The sequence below is a fragment of the Trachemys scripta genome, chromosome 3 (genome assembly GCF_013100865.1).
Source record: "Trachemys scripta elegans isolate TJP31775 chromosome 3, CAS_Tse_1.0, whole genome shotgun sequence".
Classification (NCBI taxonomy): Eukaryota; Metazoa; Chordata; order Testudines; family Emydidae; genus Trachemys; species Trachemys scripta.
In genome coordinates this window covers 1,816,510-1,836,737 of record NC_048300.1, presented here as the reverse complement: position 1 = coordinate 1,836,737, position 20,228 = coordinate 1,816,510, and the positions used below count along the sequence as shown (strand labels likewise).

Genomic DNA, 20,228 nt, shown 5'->3' with positions numbered 1-20,228 from the left:
ATTTCTAGTCTGAATTTGTCTGGCTTCAGCTTCTAGCCCTTGGCTCGTTAGACCTTTGCTAAACTGAAGAGCCCTTTATTAAGTTTCTGTTCCCTACACAGGTCCTTACAGATTGTGATCAAATTGCCCATTAATCTTCTCTTCAGTAAACTAAACAGATTAAGCATCTTGAGACTTTCACTATAAGGCATGTTTTTTAATCATTCTCACAGCTCTTCTCTGCGCCCTCTCCATTTTTTTGAATATTCTTGAATTGTGGAGAGTGGACCTGGACTCAGTCTTCCTGTAGTAGTTACATCAGTGCCAAACACAGTGATAATATAACCTCCCTAAGTCCATAGTCCCCTTTATACATCGAAGGGTCACAGCCCTTTTGGCAACAGTATCATGCTGGGACCTCATGTTCAGCTGATTATCCACTGTGACCCCAAATCTTTGCTTCCTAGGAGACTCCCCCACCTTGTAAGCATGGCCTTGGTGCTTTGTTCCTAGATGTATGCCTTTAGATTTGGCTATGCTGAAATGCATAGTATGCTTGTGTCCAGTTTACAAAGCAATCCAGAACGCACTCTATCAATGTCCTCTTCATTATCACTACCAAACCACTCCCCTGCTTTTGTGTCATCTGTCAAATTATCAGTGATGCTTTTTCTTCCAGGTCAGTGATAAAAATAAACAGCAAAGCACCAAGAACCAATCCCCACAGGACCCTACTTATTAGCAAGAGAGTTTTCAATCCATTTAATGTGTGCCATTTTGATTTTGTATCATTCTAACTTAACCAGTGTTGTACAGTACTGAGTCAACTGTCCTACAAAGTCTAAGTATATTATATCAACGCTATTACCTTTTTCAGTCAGATGTTAGCATGACAGTAATGTAAACTATCTTACCCAACTCCCTCACACATGGTAAATTCCCACTCAGCCCCTACTTCTAGCTAGAATTGTTGCCTGGTTCTCTCCCACTGAACATTCTCCTCCCAGCTCTAAGCCTGCAGGTTTTCCTGGGCAGCTTAGTTTCCTCTTGAACTTGGTCTACATGCACAAGTTGCACTACAAAAAAAAAAAAAAAAAAAAAAGTGTTAAACTAATGCAGCAAAGCTCTGTGCTGACACGTGTTTCAGTTTAACGGTTTGTCATTCCAGTTTAGGTCAAACCGATTCCCAACCAGTTAACACCAAACCAGAATCAAGGAACATCCACACAGGAGTTTGCACAGGTTTAACTAGCTTTAAATTCACACATCTTAAGTTCATGCAACTTTTCATGTACACAAGCCCTTAAACTGCTATGGTGGTTAATAGCAATAACTAGACTGGCATTTCCAGCTGCTCACACCACCAGATGCTCCGAAGGTTTTCTACTACTTGCCAGTTTCTGTTTCCAGAAGGGATGCACTGTATTTCAGCACATCACTGGCCACAGCTCCTTTACAGCCTGCGCTGCCCGCTCTTTGGGCACTACTGCCCCCTACCAGAGAAGGGGGAACCCTTCCCTTTGGAACAGTCCTGCCTGCATCTACCCTGTTCCTTAAGTACTCCCATGACAGACAGTTACAACTCTTAAATCCTAAGGAAATGCAGTCCCCGCTGCTGTTTCTATGCTGCTCTGGAGGAGCGGAGAGACAGAAGAGATGTACCAGTCCAGTAATTGTAGAGTCTGCATGTTTATTGTGGAGTAGGTTTGTCTTAACAGTACAGAAGAGAAAGAACTCATTAAATGCAATAGCATCATTCCATGTGGCACTTTTACTAGTTACACTGTAAAACTGCCAGACAATGGACAGTCTATACTGATGAATGTCATCCTAAGCAATGACTTCTGGGTATATTTGCTGAATTATTCCAGGAGAATCATACACTGTTGTCATTTCCCGCTCCCCATTTTGCAGTCTTGTTTTATGGATATTAGCAGAATATTAATCACAGCATAATTAGTACTGGGAGTGGATGCTTCTGTTGCTAGGCAACAATGCACTGAACGTATGGAAATCAAACACCAGAAAAATCAAGACTAGACGTCAAAGCTAGGAAAGTGGCTAGTACACTTCAGAAATAAAGCTGCCAAGTGTAACGTTTTCAGAGTGTGGGGACTACTTAGGGATTCTAACATCTACCAGACACATAAGTGGAGTCTAATGAGAAGTCTGTTATCTGAAAATTATGGGTTACCCAAAATTTGTCTTTTGGACCAAAAGGTCATTTTGCTATTTAAGGTACTACATTAATAACTTGATGCTTTTACAAGTTGTAAACTTTTAATCTGCCATTAGCCATTTCATTAGGAGCCCAAACAAGTCTGCTCTTTCAAATTCAGTGGATGTTTAGAAAACCCTAACAGTTCTCCTTAAATGTTGAAACTGACATCTAGCTACATTAAATAAAGTAGTCCAGAATAAAAAAAAACCTGGAGATTTGTAATATCTATTAAGGAAGCTGGCAGTCTAACACTATTTTTGCCAATCAGATAAGACTTATGGACAGCCAGGCTCAGTTTCAACACGAAATGCCAGATCCCCATGCAACTCCTGGATACAGACCAACATGGCTTTAGGGAGTTTCACATAAGATTCATTTTAAGCTCTTCAACCACATATCTGCTGTGTGCACTATATAGAGTTCATTTTACCAATATCTAAACAGGTTTTGTCTACCAGCGTACAGGCTGCTTTATGATTGCGACCTGTGTTGCAGAACAGTTCTCAGTTTCACTCAGGTTAGACTAACTGACCATAAATGGGTTGTGGTAGAGAAAGAGCGACATAGCTGCCTTTTCTTTTGGAACATGAACCGTTATTTGAAGGTAACCTGCAGTGAAAATATTGTGCTTGTGCCCTTCTGCTTTGTGATAAGAAAGACTTTACTTTTTGTAAACAAACTTTAGACATTAGAAATTCATACTCTCTCTACATTGGAAGATTACAATGAATAGAGAGCTCATGTAAATGGTATTACAGGAAGTTATGGCAACAGATATCAAGGATTTTTAGTCACTGTTTAAAATTTTGTCATCCATTTAACGTCAATAACAAGTTCACATAACTAGAGACTATTTAAAATAAACTGGGAAGAATATGATTGGTTTAGGGTAGGCTAATGGTAGCCACCTTTTTTTTGTTAAGCAGTAGGGCATCACAAGACTTTAGTTAGAAATACACATTTTATTTCAATGAGGCAATAAAAAACGTGTCAATAAAAGAGTCCCACATTTTCAGATCACAGGATGTTAATACATACAACAAAATAAGTTGTGCGCTAGTCTACTGATGTGACTTTGCAGAACTTAAATGATCCAGATCCATGTCAATTGTTATCAGATTGAAATACTCTTCTAGAACTACGCCCTTACCATTTACATCAAAGACACCACAAATCCCTTATAATAATGTAAACAAAATAACGTTCTTCCCAGAAGGTTAACTTTGAAATTTCAGTCCATTCTTACAGGACTTGCACTCCTCCTTCGAGGGCTTCCTGATGGTGAACGACTGAAAGTGAAAAGAAAACAGAAGTCGGTTGGAATAACTTCTATATTCATCTGGAACTGCAGATTCAACACCACTCACGACACCCAGAAAGCCCTTTCCTCCCAGTACTGATGAGGTTAGTGAGTTAGTTTTTCTTTTAAAACAGACCTTGCAAACATACACTGTTAGATGATATCCTCAAGGATGTAAGAAATCTCAAGTTTGCTATAGAGTCATTAGTCTTTTTAATTAATAAACAATGCATCTTTAAGATTTGACAGTCTTTTCTAAAGTGTCCAAAAGAATAAGAGGAAGAGAACAGAGTAAGGAGGAAAAGGAAGACTACAAACAAGGTCTCAGTGTGGCATGTTACAAGCTACTCCAGTTCCCATGCACTCATTCCCTTAGGAGATTTTTACCAAGCTTGGAAGAGTTGTCTCCAAGTGTTCAGAAGAGCATACTTACCCAAGTTAATGGAGAATGGTTATAAATGGCTCAGACTAAAATTGAAAAAACAAGGCTAGCGATTAATTACATAAAAACATACAGAAGTTCTAATAAGAACTGATCTGGGCTACAAAAGGAAACTAGAGAATTTCATCTTGCTATTACCTGTAGGAACAGCAGACTGTGCAGCTATTTGGTAAGGTAGAGCCAGCAGCAAGAATGACAGCAGTTTGAGTCCATTCAGCCAGATGGTGTTTGTTACAAGAAGTCTTTAGTTTGTTTTGTTTCACACATTTAATCTGTTTCCAGCTTTACTCTGAGCCATTTCCATTGCCCACTATCCTTAGTATTATTCAGATTTTTCCTCTGGCTACAAACATCCCTTGAGAAACTGGGTTCAGTCCTTCTGAAAAAGGTTTTAACTGTAAGCCAAAAGTAGCCCATTGCACTTTCTACAAAAGAAGTTAGTCTCATTACAGTCACTGGAGTTTTTAAATAGACTGTTTAAAATGGATTCTCCCTGTGATTATTTGCCCAGAAGTTTAATGTGCTTTTGCTTATCCTCTTGCATGGATCTCAGTTCAATGAAACCTTTACAGAGGATGGAAGTCCAACAGAAATAGCCCAAGACAAGCTCTTCATGGCGCACCATGCTCCCACTTTCTTCGCAGCAGTTTACTAAAGTGAGGCACCCAGAGGTAATCAGTGTCATATGCATTAAGGAAGCCCAGTCTCTCCAAAATATTCCTTTTACTGCTTACAGTTAAGTAAAGGAAAAAGTTCCAGTAACTTCAGTGCTGGCAAATGCTGACTTTTCAGTAGTGATGACAGGACACGGTAACATGTGCTACACCCAGCAGTCTTTAGTAGCAAGATTCAACTTACCTTCTCTTTGGAGAGGGGGATCTGGACTTTGATCGGCTGCAAAACAGAAAGAAATACTAAGTGACAACTTAATAAAGTCACATTACATTATAACAAAACAATTTCTCCCATACTTAAAAATAGTGAGAAAATCTCCAGAACCTTGGTCAGCATTTTATACAGGTATCACTGACAACAGGTCCAAAATCTTTTACAAGGATTTGTAAGGCATCAAATTAATCCCCACCATCCCTACTACAGCTGGAGCTAGATATGCCTTTGCAGCAAACCATTTTAGGTGTTTTAAGAACAATATTTAACTGTCACAACAATTCTGTGATATGGGGTGGAGGAGAGGAACAAGTTTAAGTAAGAGGAATCAGTACTGTGGTGGAAACTAAACAATTAAAACAAAAAGATGGGGTAGGGAAATCCCCCCTCCCCATCTCACTAAATATTCATGACCTTTGAAGTAAAAATCCCAACTATTAAAACTTAACAATAACATCCTTCAAATACAAGTGAAATATTGGTCTAAGCAAAGGGCTTTGTGAATCATGACAAAGCAATACTGACTTCTGAAAGGTCTAGTGCAGGTTTCAGCATTACATGCTCACCTTTTAGCAGGTGAGCCAGATTTAGATCTACCATGGGACCCAGACCTACAATGGGAGAGAAATAAGGCTCAGCAAGGCACCAGTGGGATGCATGTACAGTGAAGTTACCTAAACCAGTGATAATGAAATTCATACATGCCAAGAAAACTGTGGAGGGCTAGTAACTAACAGGCAGAAATCCACCCGTGTGTGGGGCTTTTGCAGTTAAGTTTCAGAAGACAGCTTTTTTTAATTCAGTACCACACATGCTACAGTCGTCATTCATCAACCTATTCTAGATATTACTTGAGACAGTTCATACGAGTACGTTGTCCAATCGAAGCTATGACTAGTATTTTCACAAAAACAATTGAGTACTGTATACCAAACTGGCAAGATTCCATTGGGATGGATGTCTTCCACCTAAAAGCCAAGTTGTTTTCCAGACAGTACTCTCCTGCAACTTAACCATCATCATTTCAATGTTAACGCCTTCACCACTTGAAATCTTCAACCTTGATTAAGAGTGTCTGCTGAAAGTGTGACAGGTTTTCTAGCTATGGAAAGTTAACTGTTCTGAAAAGACTTCCAAAGATGCCAGCTACATTGGAACAAGTTTGAAGTGCACTTCAATGTTACCAATGTTGTCCATGAAAGTAGATGAATTTTCTAGATAGTTTCATCAACAAATAATATTTTAGTTTTCCAGTATTCAAGACTTTCCTCAACTATTTCAGCATTTCATAAGCTTTGATGTTGTCAGGATTGTGATTGCTATGTTTAGGTAAACCTTGAACTATTACATTGAGTTCAATCAGCAGAACACATCAAGTCATTCAACCACTGCATCCCTTAAGGTCCTTTCTGAACCAAGAACTTGGTTTCTTTGAAACAAATACTGCTTTAGCCAAGTGACACTGCTGTACCTCAGTCCTAATATTAATTCTTGTAGAATCTATAGCTCTCAATCATCAAAAGTCACTATGCTGGAGAAATTCACAACCTTCCTTCCTTACCGGCTTCATCACACCAAGTGTTGCTCATTTGCTTTTGCATAGGATTTCTTGGCACACAAGACAATGAAATTTCACTCATGTGGCCAATTAGTTTATGAAGATAATGCACGAAGCCTGCTCCAGTAAACCATACGCTGAACTTCACCGGGGTTGTCACTTTCAGGTATTTTCAGAAGCAGAAACCTTGAAACGGCACCGATATTTATTCTTTACTTAAGCAATCCCCAGTAGCGTCAGCAGTTAGTTTCTGCATTCCATCTCATGGGATGCACATCTTGCAGTAACTGCGAACACTCCCGGGAGCATGCATCAATACTCATGTAATGAAATATACCAGCATGTTTTCAAGGCAGATATAAGTTGCTCACTCATATTCATTTGTGTTTGAGTCCCCCTAACTATTTCTGCGGTATGTGCCATTTTCTTGGCTCAGAAAATCTTTCAACAAAAAGAATTAGCATGAGAGCAGTGCCTCCTTAATATAACCAGCATCCGAAACAAATTCTCCTAATGTGTGTGATTTTGTGACATTTTAAAACTAGCAGCAGGATGAGAATGTTTACAGCTCTAATGCCAAGCCTTCCCTTTGTTCTTCTGTAAGGAAGCCATGAGAAACGTCTGCTTACCATGCACAATGAACAGTATCAATGCTTCACCACTTAACTGCACACTTACAGTGACACAGGTAGGCCATGAATAAGTTTAATGTTAAAATGGGAATTCTAGGTGTAATCCCTTCATCTGAGAACAAATTGCTGACTCTGAGAAAACAACCCCCTGCTAAAACTCAGTAGCCAATGGTATGCAGGGTTATCCAAGAGTCTCCCTCGCTGACATGCAAGTTGAACTTGATTAGTTGTTCTCTGCACATCACTGGCATATGCCAATTAAAGTCTGGGCAGATTCAATGAAGATGAAAAGAATGGCCAAGTGAACTTAGCGGAATAAATGTTAAGGCTCACTGTGGCACTTATGAAGTATCAGGCAGAAAGAGCCCACCTTAGCAGCAAGAGAAAGCACACCACACTTCTCCCTCCAGCCTCCCCAACACTAGGCAGAGCTTCTCACCTCACTTCCTCCCAAATCTTACTGCATTCATGTCAGTATTTCTCCTCTCTTATCTGTCACCTCCTCCTTTGGGCCTTCTAGTTAGGATTCACCTCTCCTGCCCCACTACCAAGCAGGGCTCACCCTACTTTTCATCCTCCCCTTCTCCAAGGAAGTTCTCACCCTCTCTCCCACTTCTAACAGGGATCCTGTCTCTTGCCATCACCAGTACTGGGCTCTTCCTCCCCTCTAGGCAGGGAGCTTTCCCACCTACTGCCTCTAGGTGCTGCTTCCCTTTACTTTCCTCTAGACACGCCCCACACCCACACCCCACACAGCTGCTGCTAGAAGAAATGGAAGAGATGCAGCGAGGAGAGAGCTCTTCTTTAATTCTGCAGCCTTTCAAGACAGGGAGCAAAACCAACAGATGTAGTCGAGAGCAGAGACTGGAACAGCATCATCCGTAATTCCAAATTTTAGTTCTATCTTTACATAACAGACAGCAGGATACCTGCTCCACGAAAGCCAGCTTTGTTGTCCATGGCACACCCATGCATGGACTACAGCTTAGACCTACTCATTACAGAAGTATTAATGAGAACTCAGGCACGAAACATTTTACACACAATTCTTTAAATCTGGTTTGAGAAATTTAATTCCATTCTGTACAAAACAGTCCTCCACACTATTATGCCACCTTTTAATTTAATTCAGGTACCACAACTAACAGTTGCTGCCCAGTACCATTCAGAGATCAGCGTTCAGACAGTCTGAGTCAGCAGTAACCAAGAATTTGGGCACTGGTGAGTCTTTCATGCACTTGTCCTGGTCACGTACCCAGGACACTACAGAATACCAAGAATCTGGCATAGAGAATCCTTCGGGGGGGATGCTTTATGTAGCAGCACAAAAGTACGCTTTGACTTCCTGCAGGTTAGAAGCAGGAAGGAATTATGATCTCAAATGGGCAAGGTGCATTTAAGTACTAGGACTTACTTCAGTTTTAGGTGACTTATGTGTTTCTCATACATATTAACTGGCATACATGCATACTAGTCACAACTGGTTTATGTACCGAAGGTTTGCCTATTGTTCATCAGCACAGATCTAGACCTAAGGCGTCCTATAAAACTGCAGGTAAAGTAATAAAATCTATTACAAATAAGACTATGATGTACAATTTTAGAACACTTCATACCCCAAACGTGCTGGAAAAGGAGTTTAGACAGCACCTAGCATTTACTTAGAATTGAAAAAAATTAATGCATTTGCACAAGTTAATTCAGCCTGCAGCTATTATTTAGTTGCTTTAATCAATTCTGTCAAAGATCTTACCTGCTTCTTGGCCATGTAACGGACCTGGATCTTGATCGTGATCTGGATCTAGATCTAAGTTTGAAAAGAAACTAATAAAAACCAATCCAGCTCCAGGAGAAAGTATTAAGATGATTAAAGTAGCCTATCAAAGTAGCCTTGTTGCCGATTGGTGCTAAGATAACTTTCAAGATCACAGGACCTACAGGGTGCATAGGACAATCCAAACAGACACCTAGATACACAGAATAAGGCTATAGCTTTAACCAGGTAGTCCCAAAAGCTCAGTGCTTGCCTACATGGTGGGGTAATGTACTGCACATTAATTTGTCCGTGTAGCCCCTGCTTTTGTTTGAAACAGCACTATGTTAAAGCACACCAGAGAACCTTTAGTGCGCACCAGCAGGGTCTACCCAGACCAATTAACGCACAAACATATTAATGCTCTTCAGAAGTCACACTGCAGTAGTGCACATTTCTGCTCTGTGTAAACAGGCCCTCAGAAAACTCTTTTTACACTATCTACTATCTATTCCACCTCCCACTCTCCTTCCCCTCTGTCGGAGTTGTCTGGCAAGAAGGAACCGAGGGAGCGGGGAGCACGCAGCCACCTTTATGGCGCGATATATCGGCACCACTCCAGGGGTTGCAGCGGTGCTCCCCCACTACGGATACTGCTAAGGGAAAAACTTCTGGCACTGATGCACGTGGCGAGCACGCACACCTACTGTGGAATAGACAGGAGCAACACATCTCGAAGAACGCCAGTTACGGAACAGGTAACTGTCCTTTCCCACATAGCCCTTTTAAAAGAATTATAGTTCGGTCTTGAAAGTTCTCAGGCCCTTTTCAAAGAGTCTGCTCTGCAAACACAGAAAGTTACACTTCCCAGAAATATGTTCTGAATCTACCACCTTAATAAAAACATTATCTGGTAATTATTGTGCATAACAACAATTACCTTGATCTTTTTAAAGAACCCGATCGGGACCTGCGGGGTGAGGCTGATCTAGATCTACGAGGAGAGACAGATCTGGATCTGCGAAGGGAAGCTGACCTGGACCTGCAGGGAAAAATTTAAAAATATAATTATGCAATGTTTGACATCTCTTAAAAAAGGGAAGCACAAGACAGCCTGAAACTCACCTCCTACCACGGCTTCGGCTCCGTGACCGAGAATACCTTCTTCCTCTGGACCTTGAATGAGATCTAGACCGTGACCTAATGTTAGGTTAGAAAAAATAAGTATTAGAAAACAACTTTAGCAATTAGCGCACGTGAGCCTCTGCTGAAGTCAAAATTTCAGACAACTAAAAATTAGTGTCTGTCAGTTGGAAAAACTCAGGGCCTATTTGCTTTGAATATTTTTACTACCTAGAAAAGATGTTAAGCTGAATTACATTTAGAATTACATTATAATATAAAACACTGTAATGTGTATTAAAATAAACCTTGCAAGTTTGCAGGTCGACCCTCTTTGGCCCAAGGTCTAGCAGATCTAGACGATCTAGAAGTATCTATAGCCGATCGCTGCATCTAGGTGTTCTCTTCAATCTAACGACGATCAAACTGACAGCCAAATGAGCCAGGGTGAGGCTTGATTGACGCAAGAAGATTTTTCTAGGTGGGAATGTGGTCAATCTGGTGTTCCTCTTTCTAAACCGGAGGGGGGGGGCCCCAATTGAACCAAATTTACTGTTACGGCGATCACCGTCTCAAATTTTCTGCCCTTTAAAGAATAAGGTGAAGCTAGGTGTAGATGGCTCGAGGGGATCTGGCCTCTTATGCTGATCACCTCAAGGTCTAGGAGGATCTTAATTGTCGGATTTTGCAAGGCGCCTCAGCATGATATCTTAAGGCTCGTGACATTCTGAATCAAGGCGACTGACTCAAACGAAGAAACCTGAAAGGTTTTGACCAGGTTGATTATTAATATATTAACATTTATATGAAATAACAAATTGTAATATATGCCTGTATAATTACAGCATTAAAGTTAAATTAAACTGGCATAACATTCTCTTCTTGGCTAACAACTACAACAGTAACTGGTGAAAAGAACCAATCACTCCTTTCACACACATACCTGCTCCTCCTCCTCCGACTATAGCGATGACAGTCATAAGCATAATGACCTTTCTCGCCACATTCGTAACACCGGTCATTGGGATCAAATGGTCGCCGTGCGGGAGGTCTATCATAGCGGGAGCGGCGGGGCATGCCTGTTGACAGCTCAACTCTCACTCGGGAGCCACAAATCACCCTGTAATTTGATATATGCAAAATATCAATTAATAATCTGGTATTTTTCCTTATCTAACGCCTATAAAATAAGAAAGCCAATCTCTAAGGAACCACTAAAATTTGAGAATCCCATTGCTGTAAAAGAGCTACATCTTTTAAACCCTGGTCTACACCTAACACTTAGGTCAACCTAGTTATGTCACTCAGGGGTGTGAAAAATTCTCACCTGAGAGATGTAGTTAAGCCTACACAAGCCCTGTTGTAGACGCTAGGGATGTAAAATATTAAATGGTTAACCGATAAATATTAGTCTTACCGTTACTATATTGCAGTTAACGTTTAAAACAGATTGCCCTGCTCCCAGGTCCGAGCACACCGTGTGCATTAACAAATCCGGCTCTTCCCTAGCCTCATCCTGCTCCCCCCTCAGCGGGGGCGCCCAGGGCCGGACAAGCCGAGCTGCCCTTGCACGGCAATGGCTTGAGAGCCTGGCACAGCGGGGGCCGGGGGCAGTTGGAACGCGTTGTGCTCTTGGGCTATCAATGCCGGCTCAGCACAGCAACCCCTGCCGGGCACACGGCATCCTCCACAGACATGGGTCCCCTGCCTGGGGAGCAGCCACCCCCCCCCCGCTGGCCCAGCCCCTCGCGAGACCCATCACCACCTTGGGAGACTATGCTGAGCCCTGGACACCATCCAGACTCCTACCGTGTGGGCGGCTACTCAGGGCGCCGCTCGCTACTGCCACATGATGCGGGCGCGGCGGGCTGAGGGGCCAGGTGGCGCTGGGCACTAAGTCCGGCCGCTGCCGCTATTAGGGAGGTCTCTCTGTCTCCTGGCCCATGGGGCGACCAGGGAGCTGGGCAGCAAGGGGCACGTGACCGGAACTAGCCAAAGTGCCGCAATGCACCGAGGGAGACCAGGCCACGTGACAGGGGAGACTGGTATCGCCATGACACATCCCAGTCACTTGACAGGCTCTCCCCACCACCATAATACTCCCAGATCACGTGATGGTCTCTCCCTCCCTGCACCTCCCATTGCCATGACAATGCGCAGGAGGGAGTGGTGACGGGGTGCCAACTGGGGATGTAAAATATTAAACCGTTAACCGATGTAATTTTAATAGCTTAAACGGGTATTTTTTTTAAATGATATTTACATCCCTAGTAGACACCATGAGGTTTATGGAAGAATTCTACCGTCCGTGTCTCTCGAGGGTTGGATTTACTACAGCGATGGAGATACTCTTTCCATCACTGCTGTAGCAAGTGTCTACACTCCCGTGTGGCGGTGGCAATGCTGCTGTAGCACTTGTAGTGCAGACATACCCTTAGTGAGAAGTTAAGGCGACCAGAAATACAATACATTCGTACTTTCCATCCAAACCTCGAACTGCATCTTCCGCGTCTCGCGGGTCTTCAAACTCCACGAAGGCGAAGCCCGGCGGGTTCCGTGCGATCCACACGGTGCGCAGGGGGCCATAGTAGCTGAAGGCTCGCTCCAGCTCGCCCTTGCCGGCGCCGGTGCCCAGGTTCCCCACGTACACCTTAGTCTCTGCAAGAGCAAATCACACAATCGTTGAGTGACTGAGTAGCCTCCTCCCTCCCCCCCCCTCCCCCCCGCCCGGCCCCGCAGCGTCTCCCCAGTTCAGCAACGCGGCCGGTGTAACATTACAAACTGCTATCATCACAATTCGCTATTGGCAGAAGTTACTGACACCTAGGTGTTCTTTTTTGCTGCCCTGTCACAATTTGTTGTCTCTGCCTTTCCCATACTCCCATCCCAGGTAGCAAATTGTAACAGATGGGGGTAGACCTGTCACAACTTTCTACTTCTCATCTTCCCCATCCCTGTCAAACTGGGGGGCGCAGAATGTATTCGGGGACAGGGGGGATTGAGAAGCTTTAGGGGGAAAAAATGACTGCACACATTTTACCCACAGCAGTGAACAACTAGCAAAGCTGATTCCTCCAGACATATCAGGTCCTCAGTCGGCACTGCATTTGACTCTAGGTGGTGCTGTGCATTTTGACAGATTTCTGGTTAGCTTGCATAGCATTATCCAAAGTCGTTGCCATCTGTACATTAATGCGTTTGCTACGATGCGGTGTGCACATTTAATTGAAGGTAGAAGGGATCTCCAGATAGTTGTGTCGAGTGTCCAACCCAGAATGGAATTGCTCTACTCCAAAAAACAGGTGCACCTATCACACTAGTAACAAAAGTGTGATGCAAGCAAACAGTATCTCACTTCAAATTTACATTACTGTACTGTATACTTCAATGGCTCTGTTTGAATCGATGCCTTACTGTTTTTATTCTTTAGTGAGAGTTGCATGTTGATTTTTTTTTTAAGATTGGAATATGTACTTGTGTGTGTGTGTGTGTGGGGGGTAAATTACTACAGACACAAAGAAGGGGGCATGATCAGGGGTTAGAGCAGTGGCTTTCAACCTTTCCAGACAACTGTACCCCTTTCAGGAGTCTGATTTGTCTCGTGTGTCCCCAAGTTTCACCTCACTTAAAAACTATTTGCCTACAAAATCGGACAAAAAATACAAAAGTATCACAGCACACTATTACTGAAATAGTGCTTACTTTATCATTTTTACCATATAATTATAAAATAAATCAACTGAAATATAAATATTGTACTTACATTTCAGTGTACAGAGCAGTAATAACAAGTCATTGTCTGTATGAAATTTTAGTTAGTGCTTTTTATGTGGCCTGTTGTAAAACTAGGCAAATACCTAGATGAGTTGATGTATCTCCCCCGTAATACCTGTGTAACCCAGAGGTACACATACCCCTGATTGAGAACTACTGGGTTAGAGCACTCAGCTCAGATGTGGGAAACACTATTCAAATCATTTTTCCCGTTCTGCCTGAGGGAGGAATTGAACTTGGGTATACCACATCCAAGGCAAGGGCATTAACCACTAGGCTAGAAGCAATAAGGCAGCCTCAGAGCACAACTACAGGATAAGGCCCACATGCAAAATAAGCATTGCCTCCCACCATCTTCCCTGGCTTGTGAATTGCTCTGGGGCTTAGGTGGGATATAGGTATCCAGATGCCTAGAGTAAGGCAGCAGTGCGCATGCTTAGACACGTAGGCACCTAAGGAACTTTACCCTGAGACTACAGAAACCGACTGCTTAAAGGGTTTGGCGAGATTTTGGGAATTGCAGTGGAACTTAAAATTGGGGCCGAGGCATCTAAATCTTTGTGCATCTAGCCCTAAGTCTCTTTAGAGAGGAACAAAGAGGACCCAGGAATTACAGGCCAGTCAGCCTAACTTTGATACCTAGAAAGAGATTGGAACAAATTATTAAACAGTCAATTGGTTAAAACCTAGAGGATAATAGGGTTATAAGGAATAGCCAGCATGGACCTATCAAGAAGAAATCATGCCAAACCAACCTGATTTCCTTCTCTGGCAGGATTACTGTCTAACTGGATGGGGGGAAGCAGTAGATGTGATATATCCTTATTTTAGTAAGGCTTCTGACACAGTCCCACGTGACATTCTCATAAGCAAACTAGGGAACTGTGTTCTAAACGAAACTACTATAAGATAAGGGCATAACTGGTTAAAGATGATACTCAAAGAATAATCAATGGTTCGCTGTCAAATTGGGAGAGCATATCTAGTGTGGCCCTGCAAAGGTCGATCCGGGGTCCACTACTATTCAATATTTTCCTTAATTACTTGGATAATGAATTGGAGATTATGCTCATAAAATGTGTTGGTGACACCAAGCTGGGAGGGGTTGCAAGCACTTTGGAGGACAGGAGTAGAATTCAAAATGACCTTGACAAATTGGAGGCCAGCAACTGCTGATTAGCCCCACCCACCGCACCTGGGAAAAACACCTGCAGCTTAACTGGTTGATCCTCATAAAAGGAAGAGCAGGAACTAGAGCAGAGGCATTGTAATACCAGCCAGAGGCTAAAACAACTACTCCAAGAAACAAGTAGACAGAAGGCACACTGTGAGAAATCCTTTTATCACAAAGGCTCTGAGGTAAGAATCAGGAACTTTTGGGCTGATGAACTTATGAGTGTGAGGGATAGACTTGAACTTTAGATCTTGTTTTGTTGAGGAGATTTGAAATAACAGAAAGAAACCACAACTAACCCTGCTAGAAACTACTTCCTGGGCTCTGAGAAGGTTCCAGGCAGAATTCCCCCAAGGAAGGGGTTAGCCGAACAAGTCTATACCCAACTGGAAGAGGGTGCTATAAGACAGTCCCCAATCCTTCACACTGCCACATTCTAGTCATGGATGTTTCTGGCTAGGTGATCAGCTCTGTACATGTGCTAAGAAAAACATAACAATGTTTTAAATTTAGCTGAAAGGATGCAACAAAAATATCATACCGTGTCCTCATACCTTTGTGGGTATCCCAATAATAGACTCATTAGTATTACCATCATAATATAAGAAAGATGTTGTTTTTATATGTATGCAGTATTGTTGCAAACTTTCCTGGGATAAGATATGGTTTATAGTGGGATAGTGAGCAGGTAAAGGCAGAAATTAAAGAGGAATCTTCACAGTTAAAGTACCAAAGATGTGACCCAATTGGCTAATTCTAATGGGATAAGAGTCCCACCACTTTAGATGCATTGCTCAGCGATGAGATCACTGTACACCTAGGCCACCACTTGCTACATGCACAGCAGGATCTCGCATGATGCTATCACGCCATGCTCCAGCTCATGAAAGATGTCCTGATCTGCACAGGACAGAAAGGAAGAGCAAGGTCACCTTAAATTTTAACCTTAACATTTCAGTAAGTGGCTTATCAGTCCAAAATTGATACCTGTGAAATAGTGAAAAGGCTTTTCTGTAAGTTAAGACAGGTACTCCAGTACTACACGCATACTCTTTGGATATAAAAAGTGGAATAACTTAGACTAGATCAAATTTTAAAACTGTTCAAAACAAGCCAAAGGTCTGATTATTAATAGCGTATTGGGGAAGGACGCCTGCAATCTTCTTTGGTTGCCCTGACTGCTACTGTCAACACTGGCCACTTTAATTTTGAATGAAAATGTCCACAGAGGGTTTTATGGTGCTGTAATATATGCACATTAATTTCACACCCTCTAGACATTCCCTTAATAAAAGCAGATAAGGCAAATTGAGGGGGACAAAGCCTATTAGTTCCTTTAGTTCAAAATGCTTTATCTGCTTTTCCATGACACCCCCAAAAATGGAGAGCTGCAGACATAGAGACGCAAGTACCTTTGATGGCAAAGGAGCAGAGCTAGCCACACAATCAGTACAGTATCTGTCAAGCTATGAATAACGTTTCATTTAACAGGCTAGCCAGAATCAAGAAAGAAAATGTGGGGTTTTAAGTTTTTTTTTAAACAAAAAAACAAACTAACATGGATTAGCTATCCATCTGTAAAAACCTATTGGGAGACAGTGTTCTAACTTAACCAAAAGGCAAACAATACAAAAAAAGAGTAACAGGGTAATTAATTTTTTTTTTAAAAGCCTTCATTTCTTGCAGAACAATAAACCCGTCAGAATGAAAAACATCACTGAAATGTAGCATACATAAGGCTATGAAATTAAAATATGCAATCTGAAGTATAAACGATGCAGCAGAAAAAGCAACACTTATGCATGCAACAAATGAAGTAACAAGAGGACAGTGCATTTCAGCATTTGCAGGATGGGGAATTACTTACAGAAATAAGGATTTTTTTTTTTTAAAGTGTTTTCCATAAGGGGAGGGAGGGAATCTCACTACTAGATGTCCAAACCAGTATTTAACGTTACAGGTATGTACAACTGTTCTAGATACACCTCTACCCCAATATAACACAGATTTGGCTATAACGTGGTAAAGCAGTGCTCCGGGGTGGGCGGGGCTGCGCACTCCAGTGGAGCAAAGCAAGTTCGATATAACACTGTTTAACCTATAATGTGGTAAGATTGTGTGTGGTGTGTTTTTTTTTTTTTGCTTCCAAGGACAGTGTTATATCTGGGTAGGGGTGTATATGAATTCTTTGGATGAGGCCACAAAAGTATGAAGCTAGTGTACCCTAATAACTCAAATAAAAAGGCAAATTAAAAAAACCCTATTTTTAATTTCATCACTTTTGTGGGTGTATGACTCATGATGTTGAATACTTGTTGTCTATCTGTGGGTTGTATACCTATATGTAACTTAAAAAAAAAAAAAAAGGTAGAGATTTGCCTTCCTACAGGATAGTAGAGTACCCTGAGGGCCAGGTTTTTGAAAGGTATTTAGGCAACTAGTGAGATTCTCAAAAGCATCTGGGGGCTTTCAACCTTTGCAAATCTGGCCTGTCGTGAATATTGTGGAACCAACTTCCACACACGTGTTGATAGGAAAAAGCATGAGGGTCCTGGGGAAAGTGACAAAACAGCACCTTGCAAATGCCACCCCCAGGGGTGGAGTAAAGGAAACGGAAGAAGTGGTGATACCAACGCACGAAATCTGTCCGCCTTGATGTCCTATGAGCCCCACGAATAAAAAACAAAGGGGGGGTGGAGGGGGAGTCCGCGCGCCCTGCTGCTGCGCGAATACAAGGTGCTCTCGCGGACACGGAGCGGGGAGGAGAAGCACTGGGGCCGTTTCACCCACGCGGAGTTGCGCCGAGAGGCGGCGGGCCCCTGTCAGAGCGGGAACGGGAGCGGCAGGACACTGCCCCCCTTCCCGGGGCCGGGCTGCAGGGAGCCCGGGCAAGGACCCAGCGCCGGGCCGTGGGGACCCCTCCGCGCGCTACTGCCCCCTGCCGCAGCCCGCCTGCGCCTGGCCGGGGCCGGCTCGCAGGCGCATGCTCAGTAGCAGCCGGGCGGCGCGTGCCGGCTCGCAGCGCTGGGGCGGGGCGGGGCAAGCAGCGCGAGGCGCTGCGCGCGCCGGCGCTCAGCAGACAGTCCCCGGGCCCCGCCCCCCACTGAGGTGCCGCCATCTTTGTTCACGCCGCCTCCATTTCGCCCCTCAGCGCTCCCCCCACCCCTCCCGCAGCCCGGCGCTCCCGCCCGGCCCGGCCCCGACCCGTCCCCCGGGGAGCGGCGGCCCAGCCCCGGCGCGCGCCCCACCTGCGCGAAATGGCGCCGCCCCAGCGAGCCCCGCGCAGGCCACTCCCCTGGGCCCCGAGCAACGGAAAAGCGGCGGCGGCCCGGCACCTACCGCCTCCATAGCGCCCGTAGCGAGACATCGTCCCGGCTCCGGCTGCAGCTCCGCACCAGGCCGTTCGCGCGCATGCGCCGGGAGCCCCTGAGAGAGCGACTGCGCATGCGCACGGCACTCTCCTCTCCCCCCCTGTGTGCGCGCCGGCGGAGGCCAAGCGGGAAGTGGAACCGCGCTGCTTGTTGTTCTTGGTTTCTATAGTAACGCGCCGTAGTGCCGTCGGGCCTGTGCTCCAGGGCGGCGGCGCGCGAGCGCCCGGAACTTCCGGCCTGGGATGTCACGCGCCGCTCAGCAGGGGGGGGCGGGCCCCTGGAGAGACCCGCCGGGCACAGGGCCTATCGCCCCACAGGGGCGGGGCCCTAATGCAGCGGGGGGAGTTGTGGGGCGGGGCCTATAGCCCCACAGGGGCGGGGCTCTAGTGCAGCGGGGGGTGGTGGTGTTGTGAGGCGGGGCCTATAGCCCCTAGTGCAGCGGGGGGAGTTGTGGGGCGGGGCCTATAGCTCCTAGTGCAGCGGGGAGGGGGGAGTTGTGGGGCAACTGATCTCTGTTCTGCTTCATGCTTTTAAAATATTGATTCCCCAATGGGCTGATGATGCTGGACACTGGTGCTGAGCTCAATCCCAAACTGATGATACCGGTTTATGGGAGATCAATGCCCTAGTTTGAGCTTGTCTCTCTCACCAACAGAAGTTGGTCCAATAAAAGATATTACCTCGCCCACCTCGTCTCTATAACATGTTGATGATGTGATTTTTCGCAATGGGGGGAGGGGGCAGTATCTTGGGAACCCTTGCTCAAATGACTTCAGATTTGGGCCACTCATACTTGAGGTACTTACCAAGGCAATGTGACTCCGCATGTGGATTTTAGAGCATTCAGGAAAAAGTAGCTGTTAAACAGTGAGCTAGTCTCATCCCAAACTATTCTGCCCCACTGTAACACAGGACCACGTTTCGGCCCAGATCATGCAGACACTTATGCACGTGCCTAATTTTGCTACTGTGAGTAGCCCTATGGGATTACTCATGGCAGTAAAGTTAGGCATGTGCATGTTTACAGGACCTTGTCTGGGAAGTGACAGTCCTAACAATACCAAACGGGAGTGTCAAGTGTGGATGGGGGCCGGGGAAGCAGGGGCACAGCCCTCCTCCCCACCAGTCAGCAAGGGAACAGATTGAACTCTGGGGCAGGAGATGGGACTGCGGACAGGGGTGGAAGATGACAGCTGTGAGAAGAGGGAGGGAGAGCTAGCTCCTCTGGCTGCAGGTGGCGGCGGTGGTGGCGGCGAGGCGGGAGGGGGGGGAGACACAGCTCCTCCAGCCACGGGGAGTACAGAAAGTACCCCTCTAAAAGCAGCCAAATTTTTTATTCCTGTGTACACTGCTGGAAACTCGTATCTTCTTCAAACACATAGAAATTGAGAGAATAATGATTGACTTCCCATCAAAAGTTAAGTACTATATTCAGTATTGCTACTCTCATAATATTTGAGGTTTTCCTTAAATACCCAGCTCCTGGAAGCAAGTGATTAGGGAAGAATCTCTGCTTCTTAATTTTTTTTAAAGTGTTCCTCTAGCTCTCATAGTTACAGAGAACAGTTTGTAAATGTGACCCATATGCAGAAGGCAAACAGTAAAACCACCTAGCTCTTATATAGGCCTTTTCATGAGTAGATCTCAATAAAATCTCAATATTTTTATCTCACTAAAAATAGCCTAACTTAAAAAAACAAAAAAACCCCTCATGATTATTAATCCAAACTAATGCTTTTTTCTGGCCTTGACTTGTAATTTGTTAATGTTCTGGGTTGGCCACACTGTCTACAGCAGGGGTTGGCAACCTTTCAGAAGTGGTGTGCCGAGTCTTCATTTATTCGCTCTGATTTAAGGTTTCGAGTGCCAGTAATACATTTTAACGTTTTTAGAAGGTCTCTTTCTATAAGTCTATAATATAGAACTAAACTATTGCTGTATGTAAAGTAAAAAGGTTTTTAAAATGTTTAAGAAACTTCATTTAAAATTAAATTAAAATGCAGAGCCCCCAGAC

The 20,228-nt window shown here is 44.2% G+C and overlaps 1 protein-coding gene across 2 annotated transcripts; it reads right to left on the bottom strand.

The window, feature by feature from the left end:
- Nucleotides 1-1,649: 1,649 nt before the first annotated feature.
- LOC117874102 (serine/arginine-rich splicing factor 7) lies at nucleotides 1,650-18,463 on the bottom strand. 2 transcript variants are annotated; one of them, XM_034763915.1, is made up of 9 exons: nucleotides 18,183-18,463; nucleotides 12,373-12,553; nucleotides 10,839-11,015; nucleotides 9,899-9,973; nucleotides 9,714-9,815; nucleotides 8,774-8,827; nucleotides 5,397-5,441; nucleotides 4,801-4,836; nucleotides 1,650-3,968 (listed from the first exon to the last, which is right to left on the bottom strand). In XM_034763915.1, the coding sequence occupies exons 1-9, from the start codon at nucleotides 18,208-18,210 to the stop codon at nucleotides 3,953-3,955; spliced, it is 714 nt and encodes a 237-aa protein (XP_034619806.1). In that variant the 5' UTR covers nucleotides 18,211-18,463; the 3' UTR covers nucleotides 1,650-3,952. The 2 variants fall into 2 exon arrangements, with proteins under 2 accessions (XP_034619806.1, XP_034619805.1); XM_034763914.1 differs by having other exon boundaries at nucleotides 1,650-3,489; nucleotides 18,183-18,461.
- Nucleotides 18,464-20,228: the final 1,765 nt, after the last annotated feature.